Consider the following 19671-nt stretch of genomic DNA (forward strand, 5'->3'; position numbering starts at 1 on the left):
ATATCAATAACGTCATACCCTTCACAGTAACTGTGCTGTAGAAAACATTTTCCTTGACTAAAAATAGACAGTAAAGTAAAGTGGTTGACGTTGTCCGTGCTGTTCAGACTCCATAGTGCTGCACTTTGTCCCCTCCTGTCTCTAGGATAAGTCTTCCGGCTGGATAATCCTGTTATCAGAGGTGTGAAATGTGCAGTGAATGGCGCCCTGTGCGCACAGCCGGGTGTTTACTCACCTTTCTGATGATAATATTTCCAGGACCAGATTTATATCCTCAAGTTTTGTTAACACGTTTTTTAAGGTGTAATGAATATAAATTATATACCCCACCTGCTGCCAGATGCTATTTCCCTCAGATCAGCTGTATTTTTATGTATTCACAAAGCATGATAGTATGGAAACACTAAAGCTGGCGGCAGGAAATTTTGTTGCAGAATGATCACCAGGGTATCACAAACTCATTATACACGACCAAATGGAAAACTACCCAAGTTAGAATGAAGCCATATTACTCCCCTGTGAAAGTGGCAATTTGTCTTTACTTTTAGCCCCTCTAGATACTCAGGGCGTCAGCACAGGGCTTACCTGGGCAAGTGCCGGAAGGGGCCCCTGAGTGGGAGAAGGGCCTGGTGTTCTGATGTTCAGTCGCTCACTGTAGCGCAGGGTGAGCGGGCAGAACATCAGAAGACTTACCTGATCACATGACCCGAGGGTCCTCAACCTCAGAATGTGGAGAGCAGCCTGAAAGAGAGGAAGACTGAGCTGTAACTGCTGTGTGTTAGTGTCTGAGTGTGTCAGTCAGTCAGTCAGTGTCTGTGTCAATAATGTGTGTTTGTGTATGTTAGTGGTGTCTCAAGTGATTGTGCATAATGGATGGATGAGAAGGGCCCGAGGGCCTACAAAAACCTGGAACCGGCCCTGGGTATAAGCTGGCTCTGATCTGCTAGATTGGCACTCACTTACTGAGCATATTACACGGCTCGAAAATCATGCAGCAAGCACTCTGTATGTATATATATACATATATATATATATATACACTACCGTTCAAAAGTTTGGGGTGACATTGAAATGTCCTTATTTTTTAAGGAAAAGCACTGTACTTTTCAATGAAGATAACTTTAAACTACTCCTAACTTTAAACAAATACACTATACGTTGCTAATGTGGTAAATGACTATTCTAGCTGCAAATGTCTGTTTTTTGGTGCAATATCTACATAGGTGTATAGAGGCCCATTTCCAGCAACTATCACTCTAGTGTTCTAATGGTACAATGTGTTTGCTCATTGGCTCAGAAGGCTAATTGATGATTAGAAAACCCTTGTGCAATCATGTTCACACATCTGAAAACAGTCTAGCTCGTTACAGAAGCTACAAAACTGACCTTCCTTTGAGCAGATTGTGTTTCTGGAGCATCACATTTGTGGGGTCAATTAAACGCTCAAAATGGCAAGAAAAAGAGAACTTTCATCTGAAACTCGACAGTCTATTCTTGTTCTTAGAAATGAAGGCTATTCCATGCGAGAAATTGCTAAGACATTGATGATTTCCTACAACGGTGTGTACTACTCCCTTCAGAGGACAGCACAAACAGGCTCTAACCAGAGTAGAAAAAGAAGTGGGAGGCTGCGTTGCACAACTAAGCAAGAGGACAGGCACATTAGAGTCTCTAGTTTGAGAAACAGACGCCTCACAGGTCCCCAACTGGCATCTTCATTAAAAAGTACCCGCAAAACGCCAGTGTCAACATCTACAGTGAAGAGGCGGCTGCGGGATTTTGGGCTTCAGGGCAGAGTGGCAAAGAAAAAGCCATATCTGAGACTGGCCAATAAAAGAAAAATATTAAGATGGGCAAAAGAACACAGACATTGGACAGAGGAAGACTGGAAAAAAGTGTTGTGGACGGATGAATCCAAGTTTGAGGTGTTTGGATCACAAAGAAGAACGTTTGTGAGACGCAGAACAAATGAAAAGATGCTGGAAGAATGCCTGACGCCATCTGTTAAGCATGGTGGAGGTAATGTGATGGTCTGGGGTTGCTTTGGTGCTGGTAAGATGGGAGATTTGTACAGGGTAAAAGGGATTCTGAATAAGGAAGGCTATCACCCAATTTTGCACCGCCATGCCATACCCAGTGGACAGCGCTTGATTGGAGCCAATTTCATCCTACAACAGGACAATGACCCTAAACACACCTCCAAATTGTGCAAGAACTATTTACAGCAGAAGCAGCAGCTGGTATTCTATCATAGGTAATGGAGTGGCCAGCGCAGTCACCAGATCTGAACCCCATTGAGCTGTTGTGGGAGCAGCTTGACCATATGGTACGCCAGAAGTGCCCATCCAACCAATCCAACTTGTGGGAGCTGCTTCTAGAAGTGTGGGGTGCAATTTCTCCAGCTTACCTCAACAGATTAATAGCTAGAATGCCAAAGGTGTGCAATGCTGTAATTGCTGAAAAAGGGGGATTCTTTGATGGAAGCAAAGTTTGATGTAATAACAATGTTATTTCAAATACAAATCATTATTTCTAACCTTGTCAATGTCTTGACTCTATTTTCGATTCATTTCACAACGTATGGTGGTGAATAAGTGTGACTTTTCATGGAAAACACAAAATTGTTTGGGTGACCCCAAACTTTTGAACGGTAGTGTGTATATATGTTTATACACACACAGATTTACTCTTGCACAAATATTCATACAGTATATACTCACACACATTTGTAATGCAAGAATTTCTAGCCAACATAGTAGTAATAATGCACAATGTTTTTCTTTTCTTTTTTTTTACCTCCATACAGGTCTTGAATCTTGTCCAGTCCTATGTAACACTGCGGGTGCCACTGTATGTGTCCTACGTGTTTCACTCACCTGTGGGGGTTGGCGGATGGCAGCACTTTGATCTACACTCTGAGCTTCGGCTTACATTTGTGTACGATACCGCCATCTTGTGGAAGGATGGTATTGGGAGCCCTCCAGAAGCTGAATTACAAGGTAGAAATGTCAACTTCTGTAATGTTTTTGATTCTTTCCTCCTTCAAAAATGATTAATTCCATTGCAGTCAACAGGCAGCAAACAAAACCACACACAGCGTTCCTTCTTTCCAGAAAAAGATCATAGAGAACACTGTTAGAGTATGTTCATGTTTGATGGAGGTTGTGCAGCTGGAGGCCTGACAACCTTCTTATAGTAGTGGAATGTGCACAGTGTGGGTGCAATATGCTCCTAATATACAGAAAAAAATCACTGACATATCACAAATCCATCACAGTAGCAATGCAACTGCATAGAAACATTACTTGTGATCACATTGTGATTTTGCTATATTACTGTATAACGACCAAAGTTGTACCCTGGCCTACAGAATGCGTTAAGACAAGTATGATAAAGAAGTACAACTGTTTCATGTTCTCGTATTCCTTATTGTCTGATATCACAGCACATTAGAGTTATTAGAGATCTCCCCAATAAAATCTTACTGTAACTAATAATAATGCAGCTAAGGCTATTCAGTATTAAAGAAGATGGGTAGTAAAGCTGTTAAATCACAGATAATACTCATTATATTAAAATATAATTAATAAAAAAACTCGCCACCAAAGTTCAGCGTGTACGCGAGATGTGGTTGACAACAGTGACATCTGCTGGCTAAAAGAGGTCACTGCTACTAAATAATTTCAGATACTGGAATCCAAGTGACCTTTTTAGGAGCATAATTATACATGGTATAGATGCATTTGGAAACTCATAATTTAGTGGGCAAATAGTCCTTCTACTACCAAAGTGGCCTGATAGATGGGGGTGGGACATTTTGTATTGGGTGCCATTGATTTGTGCAGTCGTTTGCTTCGAGTTATTTTAGATTTGCCGTAAATCAATGACAGTATCAAAGTGGTTTAAGGGTTGTATAGAGTCCGTTCATTCTGGCAATGAGTTCATAGTTTCAATTATGGTAGGGTATGGTACAGTGCAATACTACGTATCTTCATTGTTTTAATAATATAGACTCATATATATATATATATATATATATATATATATATATATATATATAGTGTTATTAGTTATATGTCATATGGTTTTTTTCTCTTCTTTAGGTTCCCTCTACCCAACCAGCATGCGTATAAATGAAGAGGGTCGCTTGGTTGTCAACTTTAAAACAGAAGCTCGATTCTATGGTCTATTTGTCATGTCACATCCTGGTAAGAAGAGAAATAAGTGCACAGGCACTGTCAGGGGGTGAGGGAGAGGTAGAATACATCCAATGGTATCCAGTGTGGAGGGAAAGAGGGAATATATTACCTGGCATTTAATGGTGAGGGAGACGAAGATTACTGTATATGTTCTGGTATCCAAAACGAAGGGATGTTTAAATAAAATTTCCTAGTATCTAATAGGAAGGGATGTGTAGATCATATTCCATGGTATTTTATGGTGAGGTAAATTATATCTTCTAGTATGTAGTCGATAGAGAGATAGATTATGATGCCTGATATCTAATTGGAAGGGATGTATAGATTGTATTCTATGGCATGCAGTATGGAGAGAGGTATGGGTTATATTCTCCAGCATCCAGTATGAAGAGAGGTATAGGTTATAGTCCTCATCATCCAGTATGGAGAAAGGTATAGGTTATATTCCCCGGCATGCAGTATGGAGAGAGGTATGGGTTATATTCTCCTGCATCCAGTATGGAGAGAGGTATAGGTTATATTCTCCTGCATCCAGTATGAAGAGAGGTATAGGTTATATTCCCCATCATCCAGTATGGAGAGAGGTATAGGTTATATTCCCCATCATCCAGTATGGAGAGAGATATACTGTAGGTTATAGTCCTCATCATCCAGTATGGAGAGAGGTATAGGTTATATTCCCCATCATCCAGTATGGAGAGAGGTATAGGTTATATTCCCCATCATCCAGTATGGAGAGAGGTATAGGTTATATTCCCCATCATCCAGTATGGAGAGAGGTATGGGTTATAGTCCTCATCATCCAGTATGGAGAGAGGTATAGGTTATATTCCCCGGCATCCAGTATGGAGAGAGGTATAGGTTATATTCCCCATTATCCAGTATGGAGAGAGGTATAGGTTATATTCCCCATCATCCAGTATGGAGAGAGGTATAGGTTATATTCCCTGTCATCCAGTATGGAGAGAGGTATAGGTTATAGTCTTCATCATCCAGTATGGAGAGAGGTATAGGTTATATTCTCCATCATCCAGTATGGAGAGAGGTATAGGTTATATTCCCCATCATCCAGTATGGAGAGAGGTATAGGTTATATTCCCCATCATCCAGTATGGAGAGAGGTATAGGTTATATTCCCCATCATCCAGTATGGAGAGAGGTATAGGTTATATTCCCCATCATCCAGTATGGAGAGAGGTATAGGTTATATTCCCCATCATCCAGTATGGAGAGAGATATACTGTAGGTTATATTCTCCATCATCCAGTATAGAGAGGTATAGGTTATATTCTCCATCATCCAGTATGGAGAGAGATATACTGTAGGTTATATTCCCCATCATCCAGTATGGAGAGAGATATACTGTAGGTTATATTTCCCATCATCCAGTATGGAGAGAGGTATAGGTTATATTCCCCATCATCCAGTATGGAGAGAGGTATAGGTTATATTCCCTGTCATCCAGTATGGAGAGAGATATAGGTTATAGTCCTCATCATCCAGTATGGAGAGAGGTATAGGTTATATTCCCCATCATCCAGTATGGAGAGAGGTATAGGTTATATTCCCCATCATCCTGTATGGAGAGAGGTATAGGTTATATTCCCCATCATCCAGTATGGAGAGAGATATAGGTTATATTCCCCATCATCCAGTATGGAGAGAGGTATAGGTTATAGTCCTCATCATCCAGTATGGAGAGAGGTATAGGTTATATTCCCCATCATCCAGTATGGAGAGAGGTATAGGTTATATTCCCCATCATCCAGTATGGAGAGAGGTATAGGTTATATTCCCCATCATCCAGTATGGAGAGAGATATACTGTAGGTTATAGTCCTCATCATCCAGTATGGAGAGAGGTATAGGTTATATTCCCCATCATCCAGTATGGAGAGAGGTATAGGTTATATTCCCCATCATCCAGTATGGAGAGAGGTATAGGTTATATTCCCCATCATCCAGTATGGAGAGAGGTATGGGTTATAGTCCTCATCATCCAGTATGGAGAGAGGTATAGGTTATATTCCCCGGCATCCAGTATGGAGAGAGGTATAGGTTATATTCCCCATCATCCAGTATGGAGAGAGGTATAGGTTATATTCCCCATCATCCAGTATGGAGAGAGGTATAGGTTATATTCCCTGTCATCCAGTATGGAGAGAGGTATAGGTTATAGTCTTCATCATCCAGTATGGAGAGAGGTATAGGTTATATTCTCCATCATCCAGTATGGAGAGAGGTATAGGTTATATTCCCCATCATCCAGTATGGAGAGAGGTATAGGTTATATTCCCCATCATCCAGTATGGAGAAAGGTATAGGTTATATTCCCCATCATCCAGTATGGAGAGAGGTGTAGGTTATATTCCCCATCATCCAGTATGGAGAGAGGTATAGGTTATATTCCCCATCATCCAGTATGGAGAGAGATATACTGTAGGTTATATTCTCCATCATCCAGTATAGAGAGGTATAGGTTATATTCTCCATCATCCAGTATGGAGAGAGATATACTGTAGGTTATATTCCCCATCATCCAGTATGGAGAGAGATATACTGTAGGTTATATTTCCCATCATCCAGTATGGAGAGAGGTATAGGTTATATTCCCCATCATCCAGTATGGAGAGAGGTATAGGTTATATTCCCTGTCATCCAGTATGGAGAGAGATATAGGTTATAGTCCTCATCATCCAGTATGGAGAGAGGTATAGGTTATATTCCCCATCATCCAGTATGGAGAGAGGTATAGGTTATATTCCCCATCATCCTGTATGGAGAGAGGTATAGGTTATATTCCCCATCATCCAGTATGGAGAGAGATATAGGTTATATTCCCCATCATCCAGTATGGAGAGAGGTATAGGTTATATTCCCCATCATCCAGTATGGAGAGGTATAGGTTATATTCCCCATCATCCAGTATAGAGAGGTATAGGTTATATTCCCCATCATCCAGTATGGAGAGGTATAGATTATATTCAGCGGCATCGAGTGGGAAGACAATAGGTTATATTCCCCAGCATCCAGATCCAGTAGGAAGATAATAGGTTATATTCCCCGGCATCCAGTATGGAGAGAGGTATGGGTTATATTCCCCATCATCCAGTATGGAGAGAGGTATAGGTTCTATTCCGCGGCATCGAGTGGGAAGACAATAGGTTATATTCCCTGGCATCCAGTATGGAGAGGGGTATGGGTTATATTCCCTGGCATCCAGTGGGACCGGGTAGATTACAACATTTGGAATAATAATAGCTGTGATTTGTTCGGGCCTGGGATGGAAAGGATGTTTTTTCATCCTTGAGTGTTTTTTTTCATAGTTGTGTCTCTCTAAACTATAATCTGATCAGGGAAAAGTAACTTATATGTATCTATTAGTATAATGATACGTATTAATCTGCATTTTCTTTTCTTCTTCTTTTTTTTTTTTTTTTTTTTAATTAACCCACAACAACTCTTTTTAATCCAGGAACCTCACTGACCTCCATGATCATGTCAGCCGATCACCCAGGTCTGACCTTTACCTTGAATCTTGTGCGGACTGAGCCCAGTTATAGCCAGCCCATTCAGCAATGGAGTTTTGTCTCTGACTTTGCAGTAAGTAGCTTCTCTATGGACTGTTGCGTATGATTTACCAGGATATAAAACACAATGTCACCTGATCCGATCATTGATCATTTCTTTCCCAGATCCGGGACTACTCTGGCACTTACACAGTTAAACTCATCCCCTGTACCACGTCTCCGTACCAGGAGTATAGTATACCCACTGTGTGTAACCCTCGGGAGCCCATCAATTTTGATGTTGATATCAGATTCCAACAGGTAACGTGATGAGAAAACTATCTCTTGTACCTCCTGTGTGTGGACGTCACCATAGCGTTTATTTACTGTCATCTACAGGTCAGCGACCCCGTCGCTACAGAGTTTAGTCTGAATACCCAAATGCTTCTCCTATCTAAGAAATCCCTATGGCTGTCTGATGGATCGATGGGATTTGGACAAGAGAGTGACATTGCGTTCTTGGAAGGTAAGATGATTGTTAATGGTTGTATCACACATATATTGTAGTTTTTTATGCCATAAAATGTGTGTGTGTATATATATATATATATATATATATATATATATATATTACTTTCCCAAAACTATAAGTGATTGTGTCTCCTGCAGGGGACATCATCTACGGCCGAGTGATGGTTGATCCAGTCCAGAACCTGGGAAATTCTTTTTACTGCAGCATTGAGAAAGTTTTCCTCTGCACCGGAGCAGATGGCTATGTGCCAAAATATAATCCCTCCGATAATGAATATGGCTGCCTCGCGGATTCTACCTCTCTCCTGTACCAATTTAAGATACTGGTGAGTTTACCGCCATATTTTGTATATGTTAAAGGGTTATCCCACATTTCTATATAGTATATATAATTACACCGTGACATACTGAATTCATTGAATGTTATACTTGCTCTTGTCTTTTCATTTCATTGTTACACCTGTCACATCACATCTTATGCTACCTTGTGTTCACGCAGGATAAAGCGCAGCCAGAAACTCAGGCCAGGAAATTTGGCAGCATCTTGTTTAATGCCAGACTGGCCGCAGATGATCCGGAGGCATTACCTCTAGTCAGACAGCCCGGCTCAGATGGATTTAAAGTAGACTCCACTCCTCTGTTCCAGGTGAATGAACCTTAATAATAATCATCAATCCAGTCTTGTTATCTCAGATGTTGCTTTCGAGCTGGTGGACAGGAATTATTCTATCTGATCTACTTATATGATAAATAATGTATTTATGTATCTGATCTGAATTAATAAAATGTAACATATCTATCCTCCCTTTCTATAGAGTAGTCTTAAAGGGAAACTATGGCGAAAAAATTTCTTTGAAATTAACTGGTGTCAGAACGTTAGAAAGATTTGTAATTTACGTCTATTTAAAAATCCCAACTCTTCCAGTACTTCTTAGCTGCTGTATGTCCTGCAGGAAGTGGTGTATTTTTCCAATGAGAAGAACAGTAGAGGTTTTCTATGGGGATTTGCTCCTGCTCTGTGCAGTTCCTCCCATAGACAGAAGTGGCAGCACAGAGCACTGTGTCAGACTGTAAATAATACCCCACTTTCAGCAGGACATAAAGCCGCTGATAAATACTGGAAGACTTGAGATTTTTACGTAGAATGAAATTACAAATCTATATAACTTTCTGACACCAGTAGATTTGAAAGAAAAAGTGTTGGGAGTCTCCCTTTAGTAGCCAGTAGAAGTATTAATATGTGCTAATTTGTAATTTATATGTAAAAGACATGAATGGCACACTTTAAAGATGGTTTATACAAATACCAAGTGTCATTAACGTGTGTCATCCCCATAATCACGAGAATGAAGGCTAATGGGCAGATTTATCAAACATGGTTCAGTGGTAAAGTGAAACTGGCTCAGTTGCCCCTAGCAACCAATCAGATTCCACCCTTCATTTTCCAAAGAGTCTGTGAGGAATGAAAGTTGGAATCTGATTGGTTGCTAGAAGCAAGTGAGCCAGTTTCACTTTACACCATGTTTGATAAATTTCCCCCTAAATGTTTACTGGGACTGTGGAGGTCTAAGCACTGGGATCCCCAAGGATCAGGAGAATGGAGGAGTAACGGCACAGACTTCCAAACAAAGCCAAGTTCAGCTATGGGCAATGTTAAGAAGTCCCGAAGACAGTGAATAGAACAGTGGCCAAATGTTCCCATTTATTTTTGTGGTCAAGGGGCCTCCATCCTTGTGCTCTGTGGGGCACCAAGTGGTCAGACACTCATCAGTCAGCTATTTCTTTTATGGATAGGGGATAATGTTTAACTTTGAGATAACTATTTTAGTGTTTACAAGAACTACTTTGGTTTACAAGGCTTACTTTGTCCATAAAACACTAAAATGCATTTGAGGAGACAAAGACAGAAGGATGGCACTCACCATACGTGGGTCAAATCAGCCATTGGTTATTGCAGATCAGGCATATGCTGAAACGGACGTCAACTTGTTTTCCTGCCTCAGTATGCCTGATCTATGCTCTGGATTAATGTGACTTGTCCTTCAGTTCTTCTTAGGGCACTATTTCACGGAGTGATAATCGGCCGATTATCGCTCCGTGTATTAGAGAAAACAGTTAGCCGATGAAACAATCACGCATCGGCCACGCTACCTGTAATGCCGACAGCTGACAATTGCCCAAACACCTGATACCGTACCTTTTCTCGCTCCCAGTCTTCTCTCCTGTGCTCCACAGCTTCCTGGTCCCGGGGCTAGCAGCGCCTGAGCGGCCTGTCAGCTGATAGGCTGCTCAGCCAATCACAGAGGTCCCCGTCTGTGATTGGCTGAGCGGCCTGTCAGCTGCCGGGAGGCTGCGGAACATAGGCGAGAAGTGGGGAGAGGTAAGGTATCAGGTGTTTGAGCAAGGGCTGCATGATTATCAGGCCTTCTAATAGGTCTAGTAAACGCGAGCGCCGATCTACTAAAATGATCTGGTCGTAGTCGGCCTGTGTAATAGTACCCTTACTCATATGAATTTTGGATAGACTTTGGTAAGAACCACCATTATGGCACTGCTATGTGCCTAACAATCTTCCAGTTAAATGTGAATGATCATGTATAAAATGGTGCCTCCTATTTCTGGTCTACATGGATTGAGAATATGTATATAGTATTTGCCTATAGGTTGCATCAACCAGTCTCCTGACACTACCCAGTGTATATATTTTGTAGGTTTCAACGGGACGAGAGTGGTATATCCATGCAATCTACACTGTGCGCTCCAAAGAAAATGCCAACAGAGGCATTGGAAAAAGAAGCTTGGAATACCAGTACCATTCTGTATTAAGCACCGGCACTTCCGGAGATTCCAAGAGCCATCGTAGGAAGAGAGATGTCAATGAAGTCCCACAAGCTGTTCAGGAAATTGGCAAAGACAACAACAGAGGAACCAATATTCAACATATCATTTTAGAACGTACCAACAAAAAGATAATTCCTGAGAAGGAAATCACCTTAGATGGGATAATACCTAGAGAGCTGAATAATAAAGAAAGCGAGGTTAACGTGGTCACCATCGTAGTCATCATCGCCGCCATATTGTTATTATTGGTCTGTTTGATAGCAATTATTTTATTCATTCTGAAGCGTAGGCAAAAGTCTAAAAAGAAAGAAGAAGGGAGAGAATCGGGAAGCAGCGAACCCATGATGTCACCTCGTGGATATAGTACAGACAGCTCCGAGGTTTGACATAGTGGATCCTCGAGCCGAGTCATGTCAAAGTGCCTCAAAAATAGTCAATTTTGAATTTTATGAAGTCATCCCAGAAGACACATGCCTACTCTGTTCTTCATGGTCCGTCTGCTCTTAAATACCTCATGTATGTTTAAAGTGTTAGAAGGACCATGGGGGGCACCAATGGGACCGAAACATCAAGGCAATGTTTGTACAACTGGGATTCCTGACAACCTGAACTCATGCACTAAACATGAAGAGGCGCTAACTAAAAAAAAACAAAACAAAAAAACTGAAAATGAGGATTATCCTCTTGTATTTCTTTTATATTATTTAAAAAAACGGAAATATGCAAAGGTGCTGATCGCTCGTCTCTTCGTTCACGAGGGAGAGCATTTTCTAATATTATCCATCAGAGGTTCAATGATCGTACTGTACATGTCAGTTTTATACTATTTTTTTTTTGCCAAGAGACTTTATAATCATCCTTGTGAAGATTTCTATAAAGTATTGTCACTTTCTCTTATATTTTGTGACACGGATACAGATGACATGGTCAAGTTACCGCAAAAAGGTGAATTCCTTCCCAGTGTATTCATCTATTTTCTATTTTTATTATTTCTTGTTAACCAAAGATTCCTATGAGATTAAAGGGTGCTAGTCTAGAAGAATATGGGTTACTGGTCCAAGATGTTTTATTATAGGGAAAGCACAGCGCAATATGTATAGTAATAGAAGGAGAACTTTATTGCACTGAATTACCATCATGCTGGTCATGTGAGGTTCTACTTCTGAGAAACACAATATAGCAGTCAGTTTCCCATATGATCTAGTTGTTAAGCTTTTGTCTTATAGGTGACATATTTAGTATATCTACTAAATATAAAATAAAATAAAAATGTCATTAAAGTACAAGAAAGATGGAGAAGGGGTGTCAAATCTGATGCAGAGGAAAACTTGAGCGGTTGCCCACAAAAATCAGATTGAGGATCATTTCTATAATTCTTAATTGTGAAAGTAACAACCAATCAGATTCCTCTTTTGATCAACCTATAGAGATTTAGAGATTCGAATATGATGAACGTCCGTTGTTTAACACTATCAATGGCCAGAATTAATGAACATGATCATTAATTCCAGCCATAGGTAGCGTCAAACAATGACCATTCACAGAGAACGGACATTGTTTATACAGCCTAGCAACATAGCCTTACGCTAAAAAAAATATATAATTTTTTGTTGTCATCTCTCTTTACATTTGTTGTTTTTTTTTTGTTTCTTTTTTCTATCAAAAACAGACAACATGGTATCACCGTTGTCAGACATGTGACCCAGCAGCTTACCTCTGAGTAACTGTCATCTAAGCTCCCATAATGCACTGCTGTCTGGTAACAGAAATCTGGCAAAATTGTGAATTTAGCTTGAGGGTGCGTTCACACCTACAGGATCCGCAGCAGATACGCAGCAGATTTAATGGTGCAGATTTGATGCTGTGTTCAGTTATTTAAGTGAAATCCGCTGCGGATCTGCAGCAGATCCGCAGCAGAGAATCAGCTGCGGGTCCGGTAAGTGTGAACGTACCCTAAGGGTACAAACACACACACCCCATATACGCAGCTTATTTACTGCTGCGATACGCAGCAGATACGCAGCAGATTAGATCTAAATAACTGAACACAGCATCAAATCTGAACAACCAAGTCTGCTGCAGATCTGCTGCGTATACGGTGTGTGTTTGTACCCTTAGGGTATGTTCACACTGAGTAAAAGAGTCGGAATTCCACAGCGATGTGTCTATGGGAGGGCGTCAACGCCGCTCTCCACTCAAAGAATTGACAGGTCAATTCTTTGAGTGAATGCGCACGAGCCCTCCCATAGACACACTGTAGGACACTGAGGCAGGCGGGATTACGCCGCTTTTACTCAGTGTGAACAGGCCGTATAACAGGAATGGATGGGGTAGATTACTTAGCACTTACACAGACACCCAGTTGCTTTTCTCATTTTGTAAAAATGGTCTTTGAAAAATAAAAGCAGACATCTGATTGGTTGCTTTGGGCACCTGTTCCTCTTTTCCTTCGTAAAAGGTTTGATAAGTCTCCACTTGTAAATCAAAATCAATTCAAGATGAGTAAATTAAGTCACTCGGCTTTTCATATAGTTTTTCATTGCAAATGTGAATTATTGAAAATCAGAGTCTCTGTTAAAGGGATTATCCAGCGCTACAAAAACATGGCCACTTTTCCCCCTTCTGTTGTCTCCAGTTCAGGTGCGGTTTGCTCAATTTACTTCAATGGAACTGAGTTTCAAAACCCCACCCAATCTGGAGACAACAGTAGGGGCAAAGTGGCCATGTTTTTGTAGCACTGGATAACCCCTTTAAAGCCTCAGACAATGACTAACTGCATGAATCAACATCAGAATCATTGGGGACAAGGACCAAGGCAGACCTCACTAAGGGTCCTATAACATATGGCAATTATTGGCTAAATAGGCTGATACCACCCTGTGTCATAACCCTGTTGAACTGGCAAACAATTGTCCGTCAGATGATCGCTTCATTTTGACAGGTCAAGAGTTTGTAGTCCGCATATCGTCCTGTGTAATGGGGATCTACGGCTGAAGCATGATGAATGTAACCGAGTCATGCAATAGGCTTTTTAACGAGTGCCGATCTACTTTATCAGTTCCCGCATCAGGCAGCCATCGGCTCACCTGATACCATCCATACTCTACTGCTTCAAACTTCTCCATAAAAACTAACTTAGGTTCCTGGTTCTTATGTCCAGTGAGTTGGGTAATTTGGGAGTTAGGATAAGTTTGGATGTGAGAAAATGAGTTAGGATTGGCTCTGTTTAAAACATCTGGTCAGGATCTCTTATCACAATAGTTCAAAAAATATCATAGGAAAAATGGAAGCATAACAAAATGGCCAGTGACAGTGACACCTGGCCCTAAAGCCTGGGGTAGCCAATAACGCCCCAGATGAGAAGCTCTGTGCCTTATATGAATGTCAGTTTACACCTCTGCATAAGAGACATATAACAAACGTATAAAACGAGAGGTAGACTTCAGACATGCGTTTTCATAACAGTTGACTTTCTGGTGTACCTGATTGTAATTCCTAGCACTTTTCTATAACGTAAACCATATTTAGGTAGAGTAACCCTTCAAATCAGGGATGCGGAACTTCTGGCCCCTCATATGTAGCAAAACTACAATTCCCATCATGCCTGGACAGACAAAGCTTAAGATTTTGTAGATTTGTAGTGTTTCAACAGCTGGAGGGCCTAAGGTTCCTCATCCCTGATTTAAAGGAAGGAATGTGTTTATAAAAACATCTATATGACTGTTATAAAATTTATATTTTTTAAAAAAATTATTACAGTTGATGCTGCTGCTTGACAAAAATATGGCTGGTGTAAGGTCACACCATGTCAGATATTTGTTCTAGATGCTGTAGGAATCTTGTTGTCATCTGTCAATAGAGAAGGTTCCCTAGAACCAACAATAACGCTGATTATCACAATCACAAATCAATAAGTAGGAAATATATTTTTTTTTTTGGGGGGGGGGGGCGCTATTACAGAATAATATGCTGGGAACAAGTAATTTATTATTGTGGCAATCATTGAGCCTCTTAAGGGTACGTTCATAAGGAATAGCATGTCATTATATTTTACCATTGTGCACAGTATATCTAAAGAACATTTTGTAGCATTGTAGCATTTCATTGCCCCATTCATTCTGATAAATGTTTTACTCATCTTTTGTATGTTCCGTATTCATTTTGCTTGGAATATGTCTTTGTCGTCTTAATTCCAGATTTTCCTGTGTGACTTTTATCCTCTTTATGTATTAACCAAAACCACTGGTCAATGTAGATATATAGTTATTCTAATTTTACTAAATTTTTAGCTTTTTTTTGCCTCATTATGTGTTGTACATAATAATTTTGCACCATATTTATCCTAAAGAAACATACTACTATTAAAAAAAAAAAAAAAAAAGACTAAACTAACAATAATGAAATGACACATAGGGTTTATTAGGTACGTCTTGTAACAATCCTGCCTGTCTTATAGTCCAGAGCTGTAATCTTAATTCTGCTGGTCATCACTTAAAACAACTTAAAGTCAACTGGGCTCTTAGAGGCTATGTTCACTCTACTGAATTTTGTGGCCGTCAAAAAGACGTCTGTTATCTGCCAATGACAGCAGTCTGTAATGATCATTATAGACTGCTGTCATTAGCCAATAACGGACTTCTTTTTGACGGCCACAAAATCCTGTTGTGTGTAGCTAGCCATAATGTTCTATATGACAGTTTCTACATCAGATGACAGTATAGTGTCTGGCGTACACTTCCCAAAATAAAATTACAATGAACTAGTATAGGATACTTTGAGATTTCACCTTTACTGCCTGCAGAACTGTGAATGCAGCTCTGAAGTATAACACAGGCTGTAACCCCTCACCAATACCAGAGAAGTAATGTAATGAAATTATAAAGTTATTCAACTTTTCATTCAGTTGCTTTGTGAAGACAATCTTGTCTATATGTCCTGTTGGGTTATACGGACGTACAGATTTTTATTCATTCTTTTGGGTTATAGGAATGGGATCCAGGGCAATCGTGTGATCACTCCAGCTACTGCATTTTTAAAAAGGGGAAACAACCCCTTTAACTGTTAATAGGGAAACAATAGTCACAAGCAGACTTAGACTTAAAGGACAACTCCGGCCAAAACATATTTTTTTATATGTTATTACATAAGGAAAGTTAGACAAATTCCTAATGTACATTAATTATGGGAAATGTACATATACTGCTATTTCCCTTAATTCAGTAGATCAGGCAGGCTTCAGATTCCCTTAAAAACTGTGATGTCACGAATCAGGTGTAATTCCTATGGAGTGTCCAGCAGGGGGCGCATTATATGTAGAAGTCTATGTAGTGTATTGTATATGCAATTGTATTTAATGTATTACATGGACACAGGGCATCTCCCTCTCTCTCTGTGCTGCCGATGACCAGGATCACACCAGGAGAGAGGGAGATAGATGTACAGGCATCTCTCTCCCTCCCTGCCCGTTGCCATCTAACTACCTCCCCCCTCCCTCCCTGCTCGGTGTGTGGGACACATACCCACTGTACTACTCCTCCCGTGATCTGTTCATAGTATGAGCAGATGATGGGGGAGTAGTACCAGGCCAATCCCCATCACCAAAACCACCCCACATTACTCCAACCAGCCTATATCCCACCAGCCACCACCACATACTTTTGGTGGACTTCTCCTTTAAAGGAGTTATCTAAATTTGGCTAAGTCTCACTTTTTTAATTTTCTGGCAGCTTTTTAAACCAGTAAATATTTAGATGCATAGGTCGGTACTGTTAGAATTATTGTCCGTCATGTGTAATTGCTGAGTAAAATTTTATGCGCTGAAAGTTCCCGGAAAGTAACATGAAATGTTTCCAGGTTAAGCAAATTTTCCGTTTACCCGTCCCCTTCACATAAATCTATAGTGGCGTTCTATACCACAACATGGAAAGCAAGATAAGTTACTGAAAGGAACTAGTGTACACCTTCTACAGATCTGCTCATAGAAGCTAAATTGCTTTGGTGGTGGCAGTGATAACGTAGGCCCATTTATTGCCCTGAGCTTATGAAGAGGGTATTCTAGATATTCCAATAAAGGCAAGATATTGGTACCCAGACTAATATAGTTATATTTTCATATCAATACCAATCAGCACAACTATTGTATAAATATAGGGGGAGATTTATCAAACATGGTGTAAAGTGAAACTGGCTCAGTTGCCCGTAGCAACCAATCAGATTCCACCTTTCATTTCTCACAGGCTCTTTGGAAAATGAAAGGTGGAATCTGATTGGTTGCTAGGGGCAACTGAGACAGTTTCGCTTTACCCCATGTTTGTTAAATCTCCCCCATAGTCTATACCGATCAATCCCTTTGTGCTAAAAGAGTCCCCTGAAAATAAGCTGATCACACACTGTCCTGCAGGGACCACCTGCAATCATCTGTAATCTGTGGAAGATCGAAGCAGCAAGTGTTCAATTCCCCTATAGCCACTTAAATAGTGGCCATTCAAAAAATCTACTGAATTGTCCATAAGATCCGTTATTCAAATGAATTCCTCTAGAACTGTGGACGTTTTTGAAGACCACCATTGAAGGGGTACCCCAGGGCTCCCATCAGAATGGAGCGGCAGTCATGTGTGTGCACAGACACTCTATGTATTGCCTATAGGTGCTGTTGGAGGTAGCTGAGCACAATGCTTGTCTATCTTCAACAGCTCCCAAAGATTCTAAGTGTAGGTCAGGGGTGTCAAACCACGCCTGTCCAGCTGTTGCAAAACTACGATTCCCATCATGCCTGGACAGCTGAAGCTTTGGTCATGATACTAAGCTTTTTATATAGATCTATTGTATGTGTAAATTGAGGGGAAAAACCCTTAAAAAAGGTGAAAATTTGGTTTATGTGGGTAAATGTTTTATATTTACACTGAATTTCTATGCAAATAATGATGTATATCGGCAAACGACAGCTCTGTAATGTTTACATACTACATCTTCTTAATCCATCTCAAGTTTGATATTTCTCTTTGGCAGTAATGGCGGCCCATCTGTTTTTACACAATGACGATGATGACAAAATAATTTGTAACTTGGACCCAAACTCACTGTGGTCTGCAATAAACCTTGTGTTATTCCCATTAATCTGTGTAGTTTGATGTCATTTTATCCACTTACAGACACTGAAATTATACTTAATGCCCAACATTATTCGATCGTCTGGATCCACATAGCGCTTATAATGTTGCCGGAGATGGGCCTTATTAAAAATCACATTACATTTCAGTTTTGCATTGGCCAGATCATTAGACTTTCTGATTTTACTGAATGGATGAGTATTTCCTGCGCAACCAGATGCAGCAAAATAAGCCAGATGATCATAACTCTAATTCTTTTGATATGAAGAGTGATCAAAATAATTTTATATTTAGCTTAGGGTGTTTAAAAATAAAAATAAACAACCATACTCACCTGCCCTGATCCCACACTTCTGCAGTGGCTCCTGATCACTGCTGCTCTCTGTTTCTTCGTGTTTCTGTAATGTGCCATCCCTGAAGAAACTGCCTGCGTAGCCAGTCACTGACTGCATTGGAGACTCGCTTCAGACAGTGACTGGCTGCCGGGATAACAAGAGGGAGCAGGAAGCAACAGGGAATTGGTTCAGGCAAGTATGGTTCTTATTTATTTGTAAAGCACTTCTTTCCAAATATTAAACAATATTGATAGCCATAATAACCCTTAAAGGACAACTCCCGCGCTAAGGAAAAAAAGCCAAAAACCAATCAGAAACATAGCTTTTTTACTTATCATCCCTCCTGAGCTGTAACGGTTTGAATTTCCCACCGTCTGTGTACCTTCTGATTTCTAGTCTTGTTCTTCATTTATTCCTGGTTTCAGCTTCCCATGATGCACTTTGGCTGCTGTGACAAGCCAGCCCCCTGCTGTGACACTGCAAGTGCCTGCCCCTCCATTCACTACAACTCCCATCATACACTAAACATGACCCCCCTCTCTCGCTCTCTTCAGTCAGGCTGCTATATACACACACTGAAGCTGCACACACATACTTTCACTTCACTGTGGTTTACATTCTGCAGGATCGCTGTCCCTAATTAGGTCAGGGCAGCAGGGGAGAGATAAGACGGGGTCTGTGTAGCTGACATGCCGGGAGTGAGGAGAAAGATAAGCAAGTGACATCACACACTCACCGAGTCCACTCGGCAGCAGGAGGGAGTATGGGGGAGGGGGTCACGGGTCATTATTGAGTTGCAGAATGTCAGATGGCTTACAGTTGCTCAGCCAATGGGAGCTGAGCAAGCTGAGTCACCAGACCAGGCAGGGGAGGGGGAGGCTGGTGTAACAGGAGCTAGAGCAGCCCTCCTGCTGATGACTCATCGTCAGAAGCTGATAGAGGAGCCTGGTGACGACAGTAATTAGGTATGAAGGAGTTTCTTACACTTCCTGGTGGGGGTTGAGGGGGGAAAAGATAGGGAAGGAGGACAGACAGGTGATTGAAGTATATTACAGTGTTATATAACTTTGTAATGTGCTTCAATTACTGGAAAAAAGTTTTACATGGGAGTTGTCCTTTAAGGAAAACGGCAGATTTTATTTTAGTTT

At 40.7% G+C, this 19671-nt stretch overlaps 1 protein-coding gene across 1 annotated transcript in view; it reads left to right on the forward strand.

Annotated features, from left to right (window-relative positions):
• FREM2 (FRAS1 related extracellular matrix 2) overlaps positions 1-12231 on the forward strand; it is a 153270-nt gene extending 141039 nt beyond the window's left edge. Inside the window, exons 17-24 of the mRNA XM_069969951.1 lie at positions 2807-2999; positions 4104-4208; positions 7674-7801; positions 7894-8028; positions 8107-8233; positions 8377-8564; positions 8738-8884; positions 10950-12231. Of these exons, the coding sequence (XP_069826052.1) occupies positions 2807-2999; positions 4104-4208; positions 7674-7801; positions 7894-8028; positions 8107-8233; positions 8377-8564; positions 8738-8884; positions 10950-11465 (1539 nt within the window). The 3' untranslated portion in view covers positions 11466-12231. The remainder of the gene's footprint in view (positions 1-2806; positions 3000-4103; positions 4209-7673; positions 7802-7893; positions 8029-8106; positions 8234-8376; positions 8565-8737; positions 8885-10949) is intronic.
• The last annotated feature ends 7440 nt before the right edge of the window (positions 12232-19671 follow it).

The sequence above is a fragment of the Dendropsophus ebraccatus genome, chromosome 5 (genome assembly GCF_027789765.1).
Source record: "Dendropsophus ebraccatus isolate aDenEbr1 chromosome 5, aDenEbr1.pat, whole genome shotgun sequence".
Classification (NCBI taxonomy): domain Eukaryota; kingdom Metazoa; phylum Chordata; class Amphibia; order Anura; family Hylidae; genus Dendropsophus; species Dendropsophus ebraccatus.